Source organism: Columba livia, chromosome 3, assembly GCF_036013475.1.
Source record: "Columba livia isolate bColLiv1 breed racing homer chromosome 3, bColLiv1.pat.W.v2, whole genome shotgun sequence".
In the NCBI taxonomy this organism is placed as follows: Eukaryota; Metazoa; Chordata; class Aves; order Columbiformes; family Columbidae; genus Columba; species Columba livia.
The window spans coordinates 106,324,608-106,346,957 of record NC_088604.1 but is presented as its reverse complement, the minus strand read 5'-3'; the positions used below and the strand labels follow the sequence as shown (position 1 = coordinate 106,346,957).

The following is a 22,350-nucleotide window of genomic DNA, read 5'->3' as shown; positions in this document are numbered from 1 at the left end:
GAGTGGTCTATTCAATATCATCTCCCTGAAGTGACTGGTTAAAATTTGCTTGTGTGTGTCTGAGTTGGAGGGAATAGAAATTAAAAAAAAAAAAAAAAAACAACAAGATAAATACTTCTGTATTACTTCTTAAAACAAATACAAGAAATTATTATTCTTAAAAATATTTTTCTTTCTCTATATACATTATAAATCCCTCAAACCCATGTCTTGCTTGATATTTATTGTTCACAGTTGATATTTGGTAAAATGTTTTATAACAGAAACTTACTGATTCCTTAATTCAGAACTTCCTTGGAATTCATAATGGTTTTGACTGGTTTGCAATTATTTGAAGATTTTTGAATACCATGAAAATTAACAGGACTAATTTGAAAAATGTCATTAGAAAAAAATAATATATACCCTTTAAAGAGAGCATTGTTTATTGGGTTTATATGTTGTTTATATTATTTTAGCCTTTGGCATCACTAACTGAATTGCAAGTGAACCTTTCACTTTTGCCTTTTTAAAAAATTTATTTATGCTGCATGTATTTATAGAAGAAAAACAGAAATGTAATTAGGGAGAGGGGAGGGAAGATCTTTTTCTCTGCTTCCTTTGGATAGGAATAACCAAGATGCCTGTATTAACACTACCCAGTATGGTGCACATTCTAGCTTAATTCTGTATGCACATTTGCCAGTGCCACTTGCTAGTTTCACTTGTTCTGTGTAAGAATTAGTATGAGAGAGAGCGTGTACAAGAAAGGCAGTAGGACTGTATGACAAATGAGCAGATCTTCCTTGACAAATGAAAGCTCCTAATTTTTCAAAAATATCACAAGAAGGCTTTTGTGAAAATAGACTAGTGGAATGAATCTGGAACACAATTTTTGAATACAGATGATTTTAAAGGATAAATCAGACCTATTAGGCTTCAAATAACGACCCCAGCTTGAATAATCTCTACTCAAAATTTGTGCAAACCACTGAAAAACGTCAAATGGAATGACCATCGATATCCTTCTTTAGTGGCTGCAATGCTTCCATCATGTCTCTTAGATACACGTGCTGCTGTCACATGGAGGTGATGGAAAGCAGAAGTGAATAGTTATTTCTGTTCCCTGTGGAATCCCTCAGAACTTATTCCCAAAACTTTGTATTTTATGTGGCAGAAGAAGAGAGCACCACTTTGCTAATGGAGTGATGCTGCTGAATTCAATAACAGAAGCTTTACAGAAGAAAACCCAACAGTTAGTTAATCTGTGATTGTGACAGCATTATCATTGGACTCAAACTCCTTAGCAGTCTACAATGATTTATAGTCAGATTGTTCCATGATAATAGCATATCAAATGTGTTTATTAGAAAGTTTCTTAACACAATTTGTAAGCCCCAGTCACTTGTGTGTGGAGGGTATTCAAATGTAAATTTAAGGCTATCATCCCCAAATGGTTTGCTATGAGTCCTAAACCTGTCAAGCAATTTGGGTTAATTTTTCACTTCCAAATGGAAAGAAGAATGCTTTACTGTCATTTCAGCTAAGCCCAGAGGATCCTTCTCTATTCTAGCTGCTTTGCACTCCACTACATTTTCAGAGTTAATTTGAATATACAGTCAAAGAGAAACTTTTAACTTAAGGCATTGACCATAAAAGTAAGAACATTAGAGGCACCACTAGTGTGTGAATAAAGATGGGAATCCTTGTAATTCAGATTGCATCCAAGTAGTCACCTTGGGAGCATTCCCATCTCTGGATCAGATCATCTCTTTCAGGACCCCTAGGGGTGCGCCAGTTCTGCCTGTGCCTTAGTTTCCATAGGCAGAGAGGGTGAGCCCATAGACCTGAATGTAACCACCAAGCCCTTCAAACCGCTTCCTGACATGAGTGTCCTGACATATGTTTCTGCTCTTGAAGAAGAAATTGGCCCTCTAAATTCCAGATTAAAAGAAAACTAAAAATAAACAACAACAATAATTTTTAAAAACCCTTTCATTAATTAAGGTGCAGCAGTTAGGCTTGCAGAATGTATAGCAAATAAGCAGAAAATCTTTAAAGGCCAGCAAATGGCTGGATAAACCTACAATACAATGGGTCAGCAATTGGCTGATGGGCCAGACTCAAAGGGTTCTAGTAAATGAGGTTATGTCGGGCTGGTGACCAGTCACTAGTGGCATTCCACAGGGATCCATCTTAGGGCCAGCAGTCTTCAATGTCTTCATAAATGACTTTGACACAAGACTTGATGGATTACTTAGTAAGTTTGCTGAAAATTTGGGGGAGCTGTCGACACTTGCAAGGGCAGAGTGGCCCTGCAGAGGGATCTGGACAAACTGGAGAACTGGGCAATCAACAACCGCATGAAGTTCAACAAGGGCAAGTGCTGGATTTTGCAGCTGGGACACGGCAATCCTGGCTGTACATACAGACTGGGGGATGAGATGCTGGCATGTCCAGAAGAGGGCTATGAAGTTGGTGATGGGTTTGGAGGGGAAGCTGTATGAGGAGCAGCTAAAGTCACTTGGTTTGTTCAGCCTGGAGGAGACTGAGGGGAGACCTCATTGTGGTCTACACCTTCCTCACAAGGGGAGGAGGAATGGTAGGAGCCGATGTGTTCTCTTTGGTAACCAATGATAGAACCTGAGGGAATGGAAGGAAGATGTGCCAGGGGAGGTCTAGATTGGACATCAGGAAAAGGTTCTTCACCCAGAGGGTGGTAGAACACTGGAACAGACTCCCCAGGGAGATGTCACAGCCCCAAGCCTGACAGTGTTCAAGAAGAGACTGGACAACACACCCAGACACATGGTGTGAACTGTGGGGTTGTCATACACAGGGACAGGAGTTGGACTTGATGATCCTTGTGGGCCCCTTCTAACTAAGGACATTCTATGATTCCATGATTCTGTGATACTATGAAAGGAAAAAAATGAAAAAAAGGAAGGGAGGAAGAGAAACTTGGAAAGATTGTTGCTGCTGCTGTTGTCCAGCTGCTTCCAGCCTGTTGCAGTACAGTTCACTTTACAGTGGTTTACAAACAGATAGGTATTTTGTCATGGCATTATTGTCTACCCTTCAATTCAAAGCCGGTAAGCCAGAAGAAACTTTCTCTTTGGGATATTTGCATGGTATTAGGATTAGGTAAAACTAGATTATGGCAAGCATTTGTCTTGATTTTTTTCTGCATTTACCTTTTTGCAGAAAGACAGTTTGCCTATTTTCAGTATAAGGCAAAGATCTTGTTTCCTGCATTAACAGACATATTTAATACTTAACAAAATGGGCTTTACGCTTATACTTTGTTAATTTACCAACCAGTGGCTCCTCATGTATAAACTGTTACTGCTGTGTTGAAATCAGTGTATGTATGTTGGCTTGGGTCAGTTGAGCATTTCCCTATATATATTTTAGTTTTAATTCCTAAAGATCTTATTCTAGCTGTGATTTGATCTCCTTTTCTTAATCTTGTAATCTGGAAATAATAACTTCCTATTACCCTAGTTTAATTGTGATTGTGTTTCCATCTAGCTGAAAATGGGGATAATAATATTTTCACTTTTAGGATTAATAATGTTTATTAGTTGGGGTTTGTATTGCAAAAAACACTGTAGCAATAGGAAATAATTAAAAACACTTAAAATTCAAGGAAATATTACATCTCTGAAGAACATAAAGGTGTAATTTAGGGATCATATCTTACAAAAGTACACATTTTATTCTCCATGGAGGATTATGGAATTATATCAGTATATGGAATAGTTGTGTGATTTATACTACTTCACATTGCTGTAAATTAATATGTGAGAAGTTCATGGAATCAAAGCTTAGGAAACCTTAAAAATGGAGGATAAACAGATTGATGCAATTACAGGTCCTATCAACAGTTTAAATCTGCTAGCAACATTATCACTTGTGAACCATTCTAAAGCTAGAAGAAGTCATTCCTAATGGACTGTTCTGAAAACACAATAGTGTTAATCATGTGGTAGTAGGTGTGGATGCTTAAAGTGTGTTATAGATGTTTCAGAAAGCTGCAATAAAACATGTATTTAGTAAAGAAGGCTTGACCCATCTTAAGTATTCTGTGATTATTTAGCTCAAGTCTTTCTGGAAATGGTTGGGGTTTTTTTCATTTAGCAAATTACTCATGGATATGAATTTACTTCAGTATTTATTGCCTTAATCAGGAAAGCATATGAGCAGTAGCTTTCTTGGGGACTGCTGAGAACCTCTGAAATGTTGCAAAGGATACACGAACCCAAATAGAGAGCTTTTTCTTTTTTGTCTCTCGCAGACGTGAGTGCGTACACACATGCCTGCCACTCACGCTCTTTGTCCTCATTTCATTTCCCCATGTTCTGTCTTTATAGCTGTGGTGATCTGCCCAGCAGTCACTATTCACCCACCATGCAGGCTAGATGAATTCTCAGGAAGGCAGAAAAGGCTTTTTTGACAGAGTAAGCAGTGCAACCTAGTTGTACTGGTGTGAGGGTTTTTTTGTTGGTTTTGAAGGATTTGTTTGCCTCTTTTTTTTTTTAAATACGTTTCACTGGAGAATGTATTTGGGGAGAAAAGCAACCCATAATGATGTTCTGTTGAAACAAGTGATGCTTGGCTTGCTGAAAACCAGGAAGAAAATAGTAACATAAAAACTGTCCTTGTTCAGGAGCAGTAATCAAAGATTATATATAATTGGACAGTTATGAATGAATGAAACTGTATACTTTTTCATGCATCTTGACAAAAAGTCAGGTTTCCATGTATAAGAAATCAAGATCAGAACACTACTAGAATAAAATAATTAATTTCTTTAACTGAGTGTGTTCTAGGATGAAACGAGGTGACTTTGATATTTCCTTTTGCAATGTATTCCATTTAAGTCCTGAATCTTTTCTGAAATATGATGGAAAAACATCACTTCCCTTTTCAAGAAGAGCAGCACTAAATTTAAACATCTATTTCGTAAGTATATTAAGAGAATAAATAATTGTGAATTACCAGATTTTGCTATCATGCATTCTGCAGTCGCTTGAGTCCATAGAATTACAGTCTGGTAAGTCAAATGTTCCTAGCTTTTATTTTGTATTATATTGCGATTTTCTGCTTCTGGGTCCTCTGCTTCTTTTATCTCTCTGGTTCTATTTTCTGCACATCCCTTCCATACCTCTTCAGTGTTTCCCAGATCTTGTGATGGCATCTTATTGGAGATGTTTCTCACATTCCTCTAGTGATGCTGATCCTTGAATTTGATGGGTATGACATTGCAGCTGTGAATTTGATTAGATAATAATTAGGTTTATTTTTATCTAACTGCTCTCATTTTTTTAATCACTATTCTTGTATTATTTAAATGCTTTGTATTTTCTAGATGTACTATCCTGCTGAAAAAACTGGAATAGAACCATAAACCAAAATTAATTGTTTTTAAATTGCTATATAGAAAATAGCAGAAACATATTAATATGAAGAAGGAAGGTAATACAAAAGTTGTCAGGAAAAACTCACATACTTGAGAAGTAGATTTTGAGATATTTATTTCTGAATGGAAATGCAGCTGCCAGCAGTGTAGGAGTGAGCTGCAACAGGTTTATTTTTAAGTTGTGGGGATTCAGTTACAATATGGATCAAAGGAAACTGTTTCTTTGAAGAACAGTGGATGGGGAATTACTGACAAGAGAGTGTCCTGCTGAGAAGAAATTCAATAGTCATGATGGTCTCTAATGAATTTAATAAATGAAGGACAAATCTCGAGGTACTTTACATACTAGCAAAGAGGCAAAGTCTTCTCCAAAGGGGGATGTAAGCAGCAGGAACTTGTTCTGGATATATTCTCTCACTCTTCACATCAGTGCAACTTACCAGGGAGAGAAAGACGAAATTATGAATATTAGGAGACTTGTCAAGGGTGTAACAGATGGAGATTTACAGAGGCATGACTTTAGGAAGGAACATGGAATTTCTCTTCAATCCTCAGTAACAGGAGATCATAACCCAAACTCTCTCCTGTGTTGAGACTACAGTTTTCTCCCTCATAGCTCTTGCAAGCAAATTTTACTCAAGCTTTAATTTGAAATTTTAAAGTAAGTTGTTTCAGTCATGTTTTAGTTCACTTTTGAAAGTTTCATGCACTGTTGTCCAAATTTGTTCTCCAAATGCTTCCTTATTTAGTACACGTAAGTGGCAGCATGTAAATTCAAATAGGACACCATAGTACCCAGCTATCTGAACCACTCAGGAATAAGATACAGAGAAAAAATCATTTGGAGCATGATCTTGAGAATACTGATCAATAAAATATTGTGATTCAGTAGAGAATTAAAAAGATTTGAAACTAGAAGTTCTCCTAAATAGCATGATTGAAGGTTAAAGCCCAGGAGAATGGACTATTTGATAAACAGTATTGACCCCACAGAGTCCAGGAGCATGACAGTGTTTGAATCTCATGTGTGTTACAGGTCATAGCAAATAATATAGTCCAGCCCTAGGAAATAAAGTTTAATCATGACAGTTTTTGTCAGTGCTAAAAGCTGGCAAATACACACACACACATATGTATGTATGTATGTATGTATGTCAGCTAAAAGTTCATATATTACAGGATATTTTTCTAAAACCAAAAGTGGATGATACAACTTCCTTTCTTTTCTACTCATCTAGAGTCTTTGTGCTTGATGCATTTTCTAATTTCTTGAATTCATTTGAAGTTTTTTGTTTTCTGATAGAGACGAGGAATTTAAGGTGAATTGATATTTGCTTTCCTATTCATTTGTTTACTATTGGCCTAGATAAGGTTGGTTATTCTCATTTTTGTTTCCTAAAAAATGCTTCAAACAGGCAAATAGACCTGTCATCTCTAGTAACATAATATATGGAGCAAAAGAGGGTGTTGATAAGAAGTTTACTCCTACTTATTTCTGCAGCAACTCTGGGCAAGGGGAAGCCTAGAGGAGAACATTTACATTTCTGCAGTTTAACAGTTTCCAGCAGAAATGATTGCATGCAGGAGTCCTATTCATAGAAATATAAAGATGAAAGGGACTGCAGGACATCATCCCAGTCCAAAAAACGTAATCAATTATTTCTGAGTAGTTCTAGAAAGACTTGTGTCTATGCTGTTCTGAAATAAGACTCTACTGTCTTCTAAGTGATCTTTTATAGCACTTCCCTATCCTTACTGTTGAGAAGGTTTTCATAATATCTATCTTGAATCTTAATTGCTGCAATTTAGCACATTTATTTTTGTCCTATCCATCATTGTTATTGAGAACAGGTTATTTCCTTATTCTTTTGAAACAGCCTTTCATGTATTTGAAGGCTATTATCATGTTCCATCTCAGTTGTCTCCTCGCCAGCCTAATTCTTTCAAGCTTCATAGCAGCTCATGTTCTCTAGACTTTTGTAATGTTGCTCTCCTCACATTTCTATCAATTGGCCCACATCTTCCTGGAGTGTAATGTCCAAATTGGTACCTGGTATTCCTGCTGAGGCTTTATTAATGCTAAGCTGAAGGAAAGAATTACTTCATATTTTTGCAGGCTGTACTTGTGTGTGTACGTTCCAATATGCTGTGAGCAGATGCCGACTCTTGGTGTCACCCTGAACCACATTTGGGTGTGAAAGATCACACTAAAACTAGGCAACTAAAGAGAAAAGAAGTATAGATCATTTTACCCTCCCAAATATCTATTAGGTAAATATGATCAAGGTTTTTTTAATATTAAACAACTGAAAAGATATGGAAAAAAAGTCCTCATCTTGAAAAATATATTTGCTGTTTACCACAAGAAGATATCACTGATCAAGTTTTACTAATTTAAGAGTGCTTGACTCATCCTGTTCACCAACCAATGGAAATTTGGTACTCTTTCTCATCAGGAGAAAAATCATGCACTGCAGATTAATGACCAGGTTTGTGTTCATGTTCTGGGTTTTCTCAGTCCTTGTGTTTATAGTCCCCTGGGTCAGAAAATTTCCTAATGAGTTTTATGTATGTATAGCTAAACATTGATGAAATATCTGCTGATCTCATCACTATGACCAAAAATCTCAGTGGTACGGCAGTTTGTCGTTTTCATTTGAAGAGATTAATTCAGAGATTCTAAGTACATTTAAAAAACCTTAACTGTTGTTTACCACCTGGGTCTGTATTGAGTAGCGACGCAGGAATTTTCTGCTGCTGGTCATATTTACAAACCAACATCTTCCCAAACTGTAGCAGTACTGGAAAGAAGGGCATGAACTCCTTCAATGGAGAATTAGAATTTTCCTTCTGGAAAACTGATCTTGTGAATCTGCTTATTCCTGAGCTTCTTTAGTGGAAGAAAGCCTTTACTGTATTGCTTACATATTATAAATCTCCTTTGATGAAAAAAAACTGACAGAAGTGCGAGCTAGCAATGATACATTTTATATACCAAAAATCTTTTTCATCTACTGAGTTGTATAATTGAAGCCCATCTTGACCAGAGAGGTTACTTTCAAAGTTTTTAAGATTGTAAGCCATTTCCCCTGTGCAATTCAATAGCTCATTACCAGTTAAATATAATTCTATTATACTTTGTATAGATCCAGTGTTCTGGAGGAATTCCACAAGAAGCAAATAAACTTGTGTGTATATCTAATGGATATTTATTTGAATGACATAAATATTGCACGAAATCACTTTCTGTGTTAATGATAAATTGATCATTAGTGTGAAAGAAGGTGAGAATTAAAAATGGCTTATAATAATTTATAGCTCATATTGATTTTGCTGAAATGTTTTAACACTAAGGTAGTGTCTGGGTCTTGGGCTTGTGTAAATCCCATTCTGGTCAATGGGATGTTGGCTGAAACCATCCAACAAGCTGTCCTTCAACTCTCACTCAGTGGCATTCAACCACAGCATACATATTGAAGCTTGCAAGTACGAGACAACACGACCATTCCTCTTGCATATCTTGTAATTCATAAACCTTTTGTGTGACTCTAATTCTGCTGTAGAAGTTCTCTCTTAGCCAAATGAGGGTGGCTCATTGTCCCATACCAGGCAAGTGCAAATGCTTTCTGTTATTGTGGGAAGGTAAAAATAAGCTTTGTGTTAGGCTATGTGATTGAAGGCAGGTACATCCCCATTTTATGCAACAAATGGTAGAGCACATGCCCTGTTATGTACTCAGTGCACAGGATGTACTCCTGTTAGCTGCTTGACACAAAGGGTTTATCTCCCACCACTTGACCTGACACAGGTGATGTGTCCACACCTCACACTGAGCTTTATCACTAATGTTTTAACTTTAAATCTGGCAACAGTGATTAATATTCAGGATAAAAATATATATTTTTATGAAAGCTAGCTTTTCGAAGCAAAGTACCAAGTGTTGTACGTTTATATCACAATATTTAACCTTGCTTTGGTACTTTTGTGTTGCTTGAGTAGGAACTGAGTGAAAATAAGGCAAAGGCTTTCGGGGCATTACTTCGAGTAGGAGTTTTATTGACTAAAGTGCCCTGATTTGAGCTATAGGAATTAACAAGTTTTAGGTTTAGAGGAAGTTTTGAAAATAAAGTATTTGAGAGAAGATATGTTCAATTACAACTAAAAAATAGTGATGAACAAATGGCATTTTATGTTTTTAAACCAAGACCACAAAAACGTTGAAAGGGAACATAATTTTTAAAATTAAATCATATTTTTAAATGTGATGCTTTAATTTTCATTGTGTTTCCTTTATTTTTCACTACAAATAACTTGAGACCTTTTCATGTTACCGAATGAAAAAGGGTTTCAGTGCAAGTTTTTTCTCAGCTCTGCTGCTTTCACTGTTTTATAAAGCACTTTGATATATGTGGATGAGAAGGACTACACTAGCACTAAGCTTTTTTTTTTTTTAAACAAAGCAGCCACAAGTCAGTAGCACATACAGTACAACTCTGCTAACAAAACAACAGTTCTGCAAGAAGAAGGGATATGGAAAACCCATGGTTATTCATATTATATGATTGTCTTCCTCCAGTGCTTGGCATAATTCTGATTAAAATTACTGGCAGTACTTTGTGTGCATCAAAAGAAAAACAGCTCCAGGAACTGACATACTGTTAAATGTGGAAGAGCTATTATAGGCTAGTGGTTCAATATGGTGGTTTTTGAAAACTTCCTAACAAAAACCCAGTATGTATTAGGCCCCTAAGCTTTTCTGGGCAGTAATGCTGAACTGTGTAACCAAAGATGGCCAGCAGTGCACCCATATTTTATATTGAAACTGATGACAATTTTAGCATGCGCAAAGATTCAAAAAGAGCAGTTTTCAGACTGTTATCCTTTTTGGGACCCCATTCTTCTCATTTTACTTGTTAGATCCAAGGGTGTTAAGAGAAAGCTGCTAGCTTTCTAAGCCTTTAAAATTATGTATGCATTGTATAATTTGTTTTCTCTGAGTATATCGTTTATTATGCACTGGACACATTCCTGTGTAACCTCATCTAGGTGTTCCTGCTCTGGCAGGGGGATTGGACTAGATGATCTTTCGAGGTCCCTTCCAATCCCTGACATTCTGTGATTCTGTGAAATAAATAGGTAGAATTAGGCAAGTTTTGATAGAGCCATAATGTTGCAGCAGAGAAGTCTTGCATTTCCTTTCCTGTTACAAGCTGTTTTTAAAAGATAAGTTGGTTGTGACTCTTCATTTTAATTATATAGCAGGTGCCTTGTCTTAGCTAGGAAAATTTTCAATATAATTCCTTAAAAACCAACGCGCAGGTATGCATTAAATGATTTTGTGTTTCAAATCTCTTGATAGTTGTAGTTATTATTTGCATATATGCTAAGGAGAATGAGCTTGCTCCAACAAAGCCTCTTTACAGTGATAATCCTTTCCTGTACAAGTTGTCCCATTAAGCAAAGTTGATCAGATATCTACAGGATTCTCATTTATCTATGTATAAAAACTGTGGGAGGCCCATGCATCAATAATTATTATAAACATTGGCATTTATCATGAAGCGATCTCAAAGTACTTTAAACACAGTATTGGTTTTAATGCCACACTGAATGTTCTTAGAGCTTTGTAGACATGAACTTGTAAATGTAGAAGACTTAATCTTGCAATGTGCTGGTTAATAGTGCTTGAAGATGAAAGCTTTTGAAACCTCTCAGCGTTGGTGTGAAGGGTGTCATTCTGCCAAGCCTTACTCACGCAAATAATCTTTATCCTTGTGACTGATAACATTGACCTAGCTTGTCAATTAGCTATTAAGTGACTAATGGTTTATAGTGATTTGCCCAAGGCTGCAGTTGAAAAGCTGCCGCAGAGGCAGATGTAGAACTTCCATCTTTTCCATACTACCAGAGGGAAGTGGAGGATGTTTTTAGATCAGTGTATGGTCCATCACCTGGTAGCCTAGCCATGTATCATCACAGAAGTAGTTAATTTTATGGTGTCACTGGATGAGAGACATGTACTGTGACAGTAAAATGTAGGTAGCTGTCTTTAATGCTTCAACGAAAGTCTGTGTACTTTCTATATTAGAATCCCTTATATTTGTCTTTAGGAAAAGAACAGAATGCATGTATCACCAGATATTTTAACTTGTTATCTTTGCCTCCTGGTGAGACCACACCTGGAATATTGTGTCCAGTTCTGGGCCCCTCAGTTCCAGAAGGACAGGGAACTGCTGGAGAGAGTCCAGCACAGGGCAATGAAGATGATTAAGGGAGTGGAGCATCTCCCTTGTGAGGAAAGACTGAGGGAGCTGGGTCTCTTTAGCTTGGAGGAGACTGAGGGGTGACCTTATTAATGTTTACAAATATGTAAACGATAAGTGTCATGAGGATGGAGCCAGGCTCTTCTTGGTGACAACTAATGGTAGAACAAGGGGTAATGGATGCAAACTGGAACACAAGAGGTTCCACTTAAATTTGAGAAGAAACTTCTCAGTGAGGGTAACAGTACACTGAAACAGGCTGCCCAGGGGGTTGTGGAGTCTCCTACTCTGGAGACATTCAAAACCCACCTGGACATATTCCTGTGTAGCCTCATCTGGGTGTTCCTGCTCTGGCGGGGGGGTTGGACTAGCTGATCTTTTGAGGTCCCTTTCAACCCCTGACATTCTGTGATTCTGTGATTCTGTAGTGGCTTAATTTTTCTTGCTCTATCAATAGGCCTGCTTAAAGAAGAACATAAATTGTTTTATCTGTGTTACTGATTGGCTAGAAAGTGATGTGTTTGGGACTCTGTCAGAGCTTCTCTAGTGACTATCTATTTAAATGGGGGGAAAAAAATCAGAATTACTTGAAAAAAAAAAGTAACTAGAACTTTCATTTAACATTACAAAAGAGGGCATTGCTTAATCCCTGAAGTAGGAAATTGCTTTTCTTCATGATCCATTGCTTTCATACTGTTTCTGGCTGCTAGTGCTGAAGGGAAGAAAAACTATGTTCTCACTGTTTTCACTGTATCTGTTTTCTTATCCTCTACAAAAACTTGGCTGCTAGTTTGTTGTTGAAGTAAATTAAGGGAAGGGAGACTTTGGCTATGGAAAGATCTTTTTTGTCTCAAATGGACATTTGCAGATATGGAAGCAAAGCAAAACTTTATGTGGGAAACTGAAAAAAAAGAAATCAAGGATTTGAAATATATACTGAAGTACGTGAGATATTGCTATTCTTTGTCATGCCATTATGGGTTTATACCTAAATTCAGCAGTGTGTTCCCAGAAGATGAATGTTACTAAGGGGTGTTTTTTCTTGTGTTCTGATCTTGTACACAGATAGGGAGAAAACAAACAAACAAACAAACAAACAAACAAAAACCAAACAAAAAAAAAAAAACAACAATTAAAAGCAAAAGGCATAGGTGGCTGGCAATGATGGTATCTTGTTTCACCTTTCCTAAAACTTATTATTTTTTCTTAAAAACACCTATTGTTTATTGCTTCTAACACACATTACAAAAACACAGCAAGTTACAGCTCACGGCTAGAAAACACTAATAAACTAACAAAGGAATGATTATTTAACTCCAGAAGTTACAATATTTAGGTAATGATTCCCTGACATTTTCAGGACAGGTCATGGAATTCATTTCAAAGTAACTATAAGTTAGCAGCAGCAGTTTATATTTTTCCCCTAACAACAGCAGCACAAGTTGTATTTTTCTCTTCTATCAGTGGTGACTCCTGTTTCTTTTTTTAATCTGACTTTTTGAAGAATCAATTTAGTCTTGCAAGTTAATCAAAGGTTATCAAAATAGCAATCTGAAAATAATTGTGATAGTGAGGATTTTGATCCTGATGTGTAACAGAAGAGATACATGTAGCTTTTATTTTTGATTTTTTTGCTTGTGCTAGCTATATGCAGAAAATAGCAAGACTACACCATATGCCAAATAAAAGCTTCATTAGAAAAGCATTAGTAGATTAATCCAACGTACTCTGTGGTTTATTTTATTTAGAATGTAATAAGGTAAGTTCATTAGTTTGCAGACTTAATGTTTTCTACTGTACCTCAAAGCAACCACTAACAATTCCACTGAGACTCTGCAGATCTCACTAACACCTGTCAAGGTAAACACATGGCTCTCTGGGGGAATCATCTTGGCAACACAACTGAGGAAATCTGGAAAAAAGTAAGTCTTTCACACACAAAAGAGTGTTACACAGTATAAACTTGATTAATGATTTTTCACATGCCTCTGAGGTCATATATATCTCCTTAAAGTGGAAAATATAGTCAAATAAATCTCTGAAGAACAAATACTTTGGAATGTACAGTACTGCATTTGAAATGTATTTTAAAGATCTTGAAGGATGTAGAATAATTATGCAATTTGAATTGAGCCTCAGAAAGGCTGTCTGAGACCAGCAATTGAGTCTCCATCCCCCAGGGCTAATATATTAGATTACAAGGATTATTGCAGCGGCAGTATTTGTGCCACTACATTTAAGATTATGTCAGCATTTCCATTTTAAACCTGTATGTTCATAACTCAGCTATAGAAAATTCACTTGGCTCTACTAACAATACAGGTTCTGCACAATAGTGACACTTTTTCGGGGGGTGGGGAGGGGCATGACAGGGAAGAAAGAAGCTTAAAGCTAAATAAGTATTTGGACATTTTAAACATATGAATGCCAAAAGTTAATGCAGTCTTCTTATAACTCTGCTTTTTAAATTCAGTTATTTCCACACTGCTGCTGTTTGGAGTTTAAAGCAATGTATTGAAGTAGAAGAGTGGACAGAATGATAACAAGCTGGACCTTGCCTCTCTTTGCTGATATTGCTACATGACTAATGCGTTCAGGGAAGGCAGGAGGTGGAACTCTGCTGTACATCCTCTTCTCTACCAGGGCCAGGAAGGTGTGGAGAGGAGTGACAATAATTAATCATGATGGGATATCTTAGAAATACTGTCAAGAAAATCTGCTTAAAAGGACACACCTGACTGTTATTAACTGTAGGCACTCCACAAACATAATTTAGGGCTCTCCTGGCTACCAGTGGGCAAGGGCTATAAACTTGATTTCCCCAATTTAGGGCTGTTAGGCTTTGAGTGTAGTGTGAGCTCAGCCCTGACATGGCATTTAGTATCTCAGGTATTATGTATGGTAAGCAATAACAAGAGCTGCAAACAAACCAACAGACACACTTTTCCTATTCCTGGGGGCCGTTACAAACAAATAGGCTTTTGCATATACTTCATGTGCTGGTACTGGATACAAAAGAGCAGAACACCTGGGTTCTGTTAGTGACATCTGTCACTAATCTCATCAAACTTCTTGATTATTAATTTGCAATCTCTTTTTTTTTTTTTTTTTTTTTTTTTGTCCCTAGCTGGAGCATTTGCTTAGAGGTTCAAATTAGTAGCATTTAAACTGTAATCTAGGATTTCTCATTTCTGCAGCAATGCAGTTGCCAGTTCCTGCAGCATCACTGGTAGAAATCAGACACTGGTAGAAATCAGACTTTTGCAGGTTCTGCAGCAGTCTAATTGCCCGTAGAATTAACTGCTCATGCAGTAGTCCAGAGAGAATGAGAACAGACTGCCCTGCCTGAAACAGGACTACAAATCTCTTAAATACCTCCATGTATATACATGTGGATTTGGCCTTAATTCCTGTGGCTTTATATTGGAATGAAAGGAGAGCATAGGCAAAGTGTTAGCACCCTTTGTGCAAAGTTAGACCAAAAAATAAGAGAAAATATGAAATGAAATTATATTGCAGCACTGGCAGCCAGCAGAAGATGATCCCCAGTGGAGTATGAGCCATCCTCCTAGAGGCAGGTCAAACCAGGGCTAACGCAAGTCACGGTAGATGGACTTGGCAAAGTGCCCTGAAGATTGATGGACCAACCAGGGCTATTTCATATCAAGAGAGAGCTTCCTTTCAGAGTCAAAATTCCCCATTGGAAAATGTTATCCTGCCAGCTCCTTCTATTCTAAATTGAAGGGATATGGCTTATGTGCATGGTTTCAATAAAATGAAACAAAATAAAAATCAGCTTGCTTTTGACAGTGAGGAATAGAGAGAAAGATATTATTTCTGTCTTTATACACACAGAGTCAAGGAACATTTAAAATTAAGATTTAAGCCTATTTGGATGGACAGATTTATGGACAGAAGACTTATTAACTGTACTGGGATTTATTTTGCTCTATGCATACAGAGAGAATAGCTGCAATACAGAGAAAGCAGCATAAGCATTTCCATTGTAAACTCCTTTTTTTTTACATGATCACCAAATGTTTGCATTTTTGCCTATTTTATGACTTCACAGAGATACCATCCATCTCTCCTAGAATCATATTTTTTTTTTACCTTCCACGTCTCGCAGTAGTTCACATGATAAAATTTATTGGCTTCCTTTCTAAAGCAAAGGGTTTCTGCCCTAAGTTATGTAGAGTTAGGACAAAAACTGGTCACAGTTATACCTGTGGCGGGTCTACGTTCAGTATCTTGCAATTCATTGGTTTTTGAAAGAAACATTTTCTGCTCTTTAAAAGAGGAAAATTAACACTCTGATGTTATCAGACATTGAAATGTCTGAAAATCAGACATTTTTAATAATGTGTATAGGTCCTTAAATTCATCAGTTATAGTGGTAAGTGGAAACATTCGCTTGAACATTTTCTGCTCTAAGCTGTTGTCTGTAGAATGGATAAACATAAATTCTGGCCTGCTTAATTGTGATCACAAAATGTCCACAGGTTTTCAAATTAAATGAGATTCTATACCCAATAGTGGAGAAAAGTTGTAATAGAAAAACACAGGAAATGTGTTAAAAGTGTTCATTGAATAGTATTCCCTGAATACAGATACATATTTGTGAAGGGTTTTTATTTTTTTCTTATCTGAGTTTGCTGAACAGCACTTGAGCTTCAAGAGTGGATGTTGCAACATTAAATACAGGATTTTGTCCCTGGACAGCAGTGGTGGCCAGAGATGTCTGGTTGCATATGGCAGCACTTAACCTGAAGGAGCCCTGAATTTAACTGGCAGCTTCTGCTGGCCTAAGGCATGGTCTGCACTCAAGTTTTGCTGGTGCCACCAAAGTTGTTCATCTTAACTGAGATGGATGTATTGACAAGAATCAGGGTGTAGAGAGATGTTGTAGACAGAGGTATGGTTGTACCAGCAGGAAGTATCTGATTTTATCTTGAGGAGCTAAAGTAAATTACACTCATATAAGTACTATTTTTGTTTGTATAAATCTTCTTTAGGACCATTTGGTGTTTATAGGTTAACAGCATTAGAAGAAGCCAGGAAAAGATGTGTTTTTACAATTACAAGGATATTCTTGCTCATAAATTTAGGAACCTACTGGTATTAACAGAGTTCACTTGGTGGAAATAACTTGATTAAAAATCACGTCTCCTACCAATGTGACCTGCACAGGGTAAGTGTTAAACGGGGTTAAAAACACCGTTAAATTAGCTTCACTGAGCTAAGTTTCCAAAATACTAAAAACTACCTTGTGAACACTGTGGTTGATTTTCACACTTTTTTTTTTTCTGCCTGCAATAGGGTATTTATTTTTTAGGGTATTTATTTACACAAACTTTTTTATTGCCTTCTTTTGTACCACTTCTTCCTTCTTTGAGTGAACCTTCACAGACTGATACCACAATGATGATTGTGTTGGTAGTACATGATTCTGTACCCTTGGGGATTAAAACCAAACTTCATCTAATTCTCAGCTAAGAAAGATTCATACTCACTCTTATGTTAGCAGGGGGTAAAATAGAAAGTATTTTAAATAAGAAATGCTGCTTACCATTGGTTTTCATAATGTTTACTTGCGGATGCTTTTAACTTTTACTTTTCATTAAAAAGCCTAACTCTGACTGCTAAGACACCCAATTAAGCTTTTTAAATAAAACATGAAAAGACTAGAAGTATCTGACTACCAAGATTTGCTTCAAATTGGAAAGAAGTGCTTGCTGTTATCACCAAAAAAAAAAAAGAGAGAAAAGAGCAAGAGAGGATTTTTACTGCCTGGAGTTTCCTTCTTTTGCCTTCCTGTCCCCATCTGCCTTTCACTTGCTTTCATACACACTCCCTTCTTCACTTTCCTTTTCACTTTCCCATTATTCTTTCAATTTTAAATATTTTTACGATTTTTTTCTGCAAATTACTTCTCTCCATTTCTCACCTGTGCACTGCATTAGATCACCTTTCTCTTCCCTGAAACATGGATAGTCCCTCTCTTGTTTGTCTCAGTGGTTCAGAGTGCAGAGCCAGGAAAATGTCAAATGTTATTAAAATGAGAGCTAGTACATAAAAGATGCTGAGCACATTGCCAGGTCCAGAAAGAGATGGCTACTTAGGCATCAGTCTCTCCATTCACATTTTAACCAGGTACTTAAATAAGAGTTAGATGCCTAAATAGCTTTGTGGAGATTGGCTTTTGTGTCCACAACTCTTGGTTTGGACACACAGCAGCAAAATAATCTGTTAATTTAACAGTCCCTAAGTAGTGTCTAACATCATAATGTAACACCTAAAAATGACCTATTCTAATCTACCTGATGAAAAAAACTCCTCTAAGTAGTCTCCAAACACAGATTTAAACTATAAACTTCAGTGGTAGTTATGTGTGTGCACTGCATAAATAGTACACATTTAATAATGCTGAGCACTTGAACACCCTTTTTATCTTCAGTAAAATATTGAATGAAGTACCTTTGAAGTACCTAAACATTTTATTCATTTGTCCCTGATATTTAAGCACTTCAGCCCTCCCTGACACAGTAGATGGTAGATGGAATAAGAATTTAAATGCAGGTGCTCAAGCTACAAACATATCCAACAACAGACAAGAACGCTTACACAAAGTCCTACTGTATCCACACCCAAGTGTATCTTAGTTGAACAAACTGTGATCAGGCTGAAGGAATCTGTGGAAAACCGAGCCCAAGTTAGTCTAGACAGGACTTGCCAACTGAAATTGTATCTGAACAACTGTGTTGCCAGCTGTACCGTTACACAGTTGGCAATACTGGCTTCCTATTTCAGAGGAGTGATAACAATTTTAAGTTACTTGTCTGTAGGATGTCTAGAATCATTAAGAACAGTCGGTTAACTATGGTATGTTTCTAAAAAGGCAGCAGCCTGTGAACACGTTACTGATAAACTAGTTCCAGTGACTGACTGAAATATTTTGTTTCCTGAGTCAGACTGATAGAAAACCTAGTGTGGCTAGGTTTTTTTATGGATAAAATTTCTAACACACATTACTTGCTTGAACAGGAATTATACATCAGGAGCTTTAATTTTAGGAGAGTTGGTGAATTCAGGCTGACATTGCTTTAATATTTCTTTCGTTTTTCCTTCTTTCCTTAACTCTGAAGCATAGGCAACTTGTGTTTTATTTGAGAGGTGGCAGTGCACGGCAGTTGCAAGCTGATAGTTTGGAAAATTGGGGTTTCTTACTTTTACACTTAAGGTTTCTTGATACAGGTTGGAAAAGTCACCGAGTTCCATGTAAGCTGTTTTTCCCCATAGCAAGCCGGGGGCGGCCGCTGTGCCGCGCTGGGTTGGTGGGGACCTGCTGGGGAGCCACTGCTGCCACCTCTCGCTTTTGCGGGCTCCTCCAGTGCGTGTGTGTGCTGAAAGGCAATGAGCACTAAGCCTGGGTTGTGGGGGGTGTTTTTCCCTGAGTGCTTTCATCACTGCGATAAGTTCTTTTTAGCATTTACCTTGGCGTCTTTGCAAAACTTTTGAGTACGCGGCGAGGCTGCGTTGCGGTGCAGCGAGGCGGGGAGGGGTGTAAAACGCACCGCCCCCGGGGCAGGGAAGCAGCTGCCGTTTCCTCGCCCCTGCTGTGAGGATTTGGGGGGGTTCTGTCGCTGCGGTGTGCAGTCCCCGGCACGCCTCACGGTGAAGGGCCTTTCTCCTCGCCCGGGGGAGAAATCCGCCAAGGGCTGAGCAGAAGCAGGGCGAAACGCCTTTCTCTTCCCTAAGCCTACGCAGCTGAGTAAGGGTTGTGACTTCCCTTCCGTGTGCGTTAGAAAGCGCTTCGGCAAATTGCAGTGGCTTTCGTTTAAACTAACGCGAAATGTATAAAAAAGCATTCTCACACCCACTGCTCGCCCTCTCCCTTTCACGCACCCGCACCCATGAGCTCATGCTGCTGAAGGCACAAGATATACAGCAGGCTGGAAACGGGGGAGGGAAGGAAAGGAGGGAGAGGAGCGCCGGGAGCGTGCGACTCATGCACCCTGCTGCGCCCAGGTGTGGTACTGCAGGGGCTGAGCCTCCCGCCGCTGGTTCCGGGGGGGGGGGGGAGGGCGGGGCATAGGACCCGCCCAGGGGTGAAATGTTTTCCTTTTGAATGCAGACCTTCGTTTTTAAACGTGACAACTCCCACCCTTGGCTGCGGGGGGGCGGTTCTCGGGGCAGGAGCGGGAGTGCGGCGGGGTCCCGCACCCGGGGGGCGATGCAGACGCTGCCGGCGCCGCCCTGCAGCTGGGGGGGTGCGGGGGGTTATCAGCTCAGAAACCTGTTATTCAACCCAGTTTTCGGCCGCGGTGGGCAGCCGAGGTGCGGTAGCTGAGTAGTGCCGGAAAAAATAACACCGGTAACTCTTTGTTTGGTGCCGTGTGTGTAATTACCGGCTAATCAAAGCCGATGAGCGAATGGGCACAGGGAAACATCTGATGGGCGAAGTTTAGGCCAATTAAAAGACCCGAAATCGCTCTTTTTAAGATGAAACTGGGTTTTCGAGACATGGGTACACCTGAGCTATCAGAGCAGGGGAGATGCTCCTCCCGTGCTGCTGACTTGGCGGCACGGATGGGTGGCGGGTGGGGAAGAGCGGCGTGTGCGTGGTGTGGGTCCTCCGCACCGCCCGAGCTGTGTACTGGCAGCGCCCGGCTCCCGCAAGGCAGAGCAGAGGCAGCGCGACTGTGTGGGAGCTGAACTCAGCCTCCCTCTTTAACATAGGCTCGTCCTCTGCATTGCATCCAAGCTTCAGCGATTTGCTGTTTGGAGACTGCAGATTTGCATAGCCCTGCTCTTCGCAAGCTTTTTTTTTTTTTTTCCTCAGCTTCTTTCATAAGGGTGCACTATTCTCCCTGAAAACATCCTCGGGTATTACTGTCAATAGTCAGACCATTGAGGTTGCCGGAGCAGCCTGATTATTGTCTGGCGGCGTGTGCGAGTGTGAGTGTGTGTCTGTGAGTGTGAGCGTGTGTGTGCGCGCCGGGAGAGATCGCTCGGTGAGGGCTCACCAGTTTGGAGATGAATGGAGGGAAGAGCAGCAGTTTGATTTTTCTCTGCTTTCCCAGCACTGGCTGATGGAGTGGCATCCCCTTTTTTCCTTCTTAGCAGAAATGTGGCACGAGTGCCTACACTGTGGATTACTGAGGATGGGGGAATGCTTGGCACTCTCGTAGCCCTTGCAACTGTGGAGTATTGTTCATGAGCACCAGACCCGGGCAAGCTGAAACTAGCGTTTGTTTGAGCGCGGGGCTTTTCCCCTCTTCCGCCTCTTTGCGAAGGCTCTGAACTGCTTGGATTCTCCGCCTTTGACTATGTCTCGGATTGTTTTGGGTAGAAGAAGACCTGGAGAAAAGGATCCTCATAAGCTTTCCCAAAGGGCAGAGATGGCTCGCCTGGTGCGGTGAGCTGCAGCCAGCGCCGTGTGCGGGTGTGCGGGCGCGCCTCTGTCCAAAGTTTGCCTCCTTCGCTGTGGCTGCTGCTCCTCCCGAGGACGCCGGGGGCCGGCTCGCCGTGCACCGGAGGATGGGGGGGCTCCTCAGGGGCAGCCCGGAGCCGGGACCCGCCAGCAACGGCAGCAGCGCCGGGGGCCGCTTGGCCCTGCTCTGGATAGTCCCGCTCACTCTCAGCGGCCTCCTTGGGGTGGCGTGGGGCGCTTCGAGTTTGGGCGCTCACCACATTCACCATTTCCATGGCAGCAGCAAACATCATTCAGTGCCTATCGCTATCTACAGGTCACCGGCTTCCTTGCGAGGCGGACACGGTGGGTTCGGACGCCGCTCGGTACCTTGCATGGTCGGCTGTGTGCCGTGCCGCCCGCCCGCAGAGGTCAGGCGCGGGCTGCCGAGACCCCGCGGGCCGGGGAGGAAGAGGAGCGCGGAGGGGCGGCGGGAGAAGGGCTGCGGGGCCGGTCCCGCCGGTAGCTGGGCGCCCCGACGGGCGAGGTGCGGGCCCGTCCCGCCACTCCCGGCTCGGGGACAAGGAGCCGCCGCCGGGGCGGGGCGGGGTGCTCGACTGGCCTTCAGTTGGGCGGGGGCGGGTGGAGGACGCTGCCGGTGCATCCCGGGGCTGCCGTGCACTCCCGGGGGCCGGCGGCGTACCTGTGCTGGGTACCCCGTGGAGCCTCGCCGAGGTCGGTGGGCGCGGGGCGACTCTTCCGCACCCCTCTGCGAACGGAACCGACTGGGAAGCCTAGCACGGAGGCGCCTCCATCCCGGAGCCGCGGCCCCCGAGTGAGATCACCCCCTTATTGCCCTCGCCTGCCCCAGCCCGGAGACCTCCGCAGTGGGTGCCTGTAGCCCTGCGCCGCGGGGAGAGGCAGGGCAGCGCGCCCAGGGACCCGGGCCAGGGGCGGGGAGGGAGCCTGTGTGTTGCTTAAATTGCTGGTGATGATCGTGCCTACTTCCAATTCATTACCTTGGTCGAAAGTCGATGAACTAAAACAAAGGTCAGCTAATTATGCAGGGGACAGGGGAAGAAGCGAGCGTTTGGACACAGAATGGGCAGTAATGCCCACTGTAGCGGTCAAGAAAGGAATGGAGATAAAATTACTTCCAGGTGCAAACACATTTTGCTTAAGAATGACAGTGATCCGGTACTTAGTTTCTGAAGTGACAGGAAGCTGCTTCAGTGCCCTTTAAACAGCCCTGTTACAGTTTTTCTCTTTCTTTT

General features: G+C 40.5%; 1 protein-coding gene across 35 annotated transcripts in view; it reads left to right on the top strand.

Annotated features, from left to right (window-relative positions):
* The window catches only part of NRXN1 (neurexin 1), a 733,302-nt gene that overhangs the window by 425,376 nt on the left and 285,576 nt on the right, over positions 1–22,350 (top strand). For 2 of the 35 annotated variants that reach the window (XM_065058806.1, XM_065058803.1), the window contains exon 1: positions 20,349–21,442. The exons of 31 other annotated variants lie outside the window; for them this stretch is intronic. In XM_065058806.1, coding sequence (XP_064914878.1) covers positions 21,205–21,442 — 238 coding nt within the window. In that variant the 5' untranslated portion in view covers positions 20,349–21,204. Of the gene's footprint in view, positions 1–20,346; positions 21,443–22,350 lie in introns of those variants that run through there. 2 more of the 35 variants (XM_065058804.1, XM_065058805.1) reach the window with 2 other exon arrangements.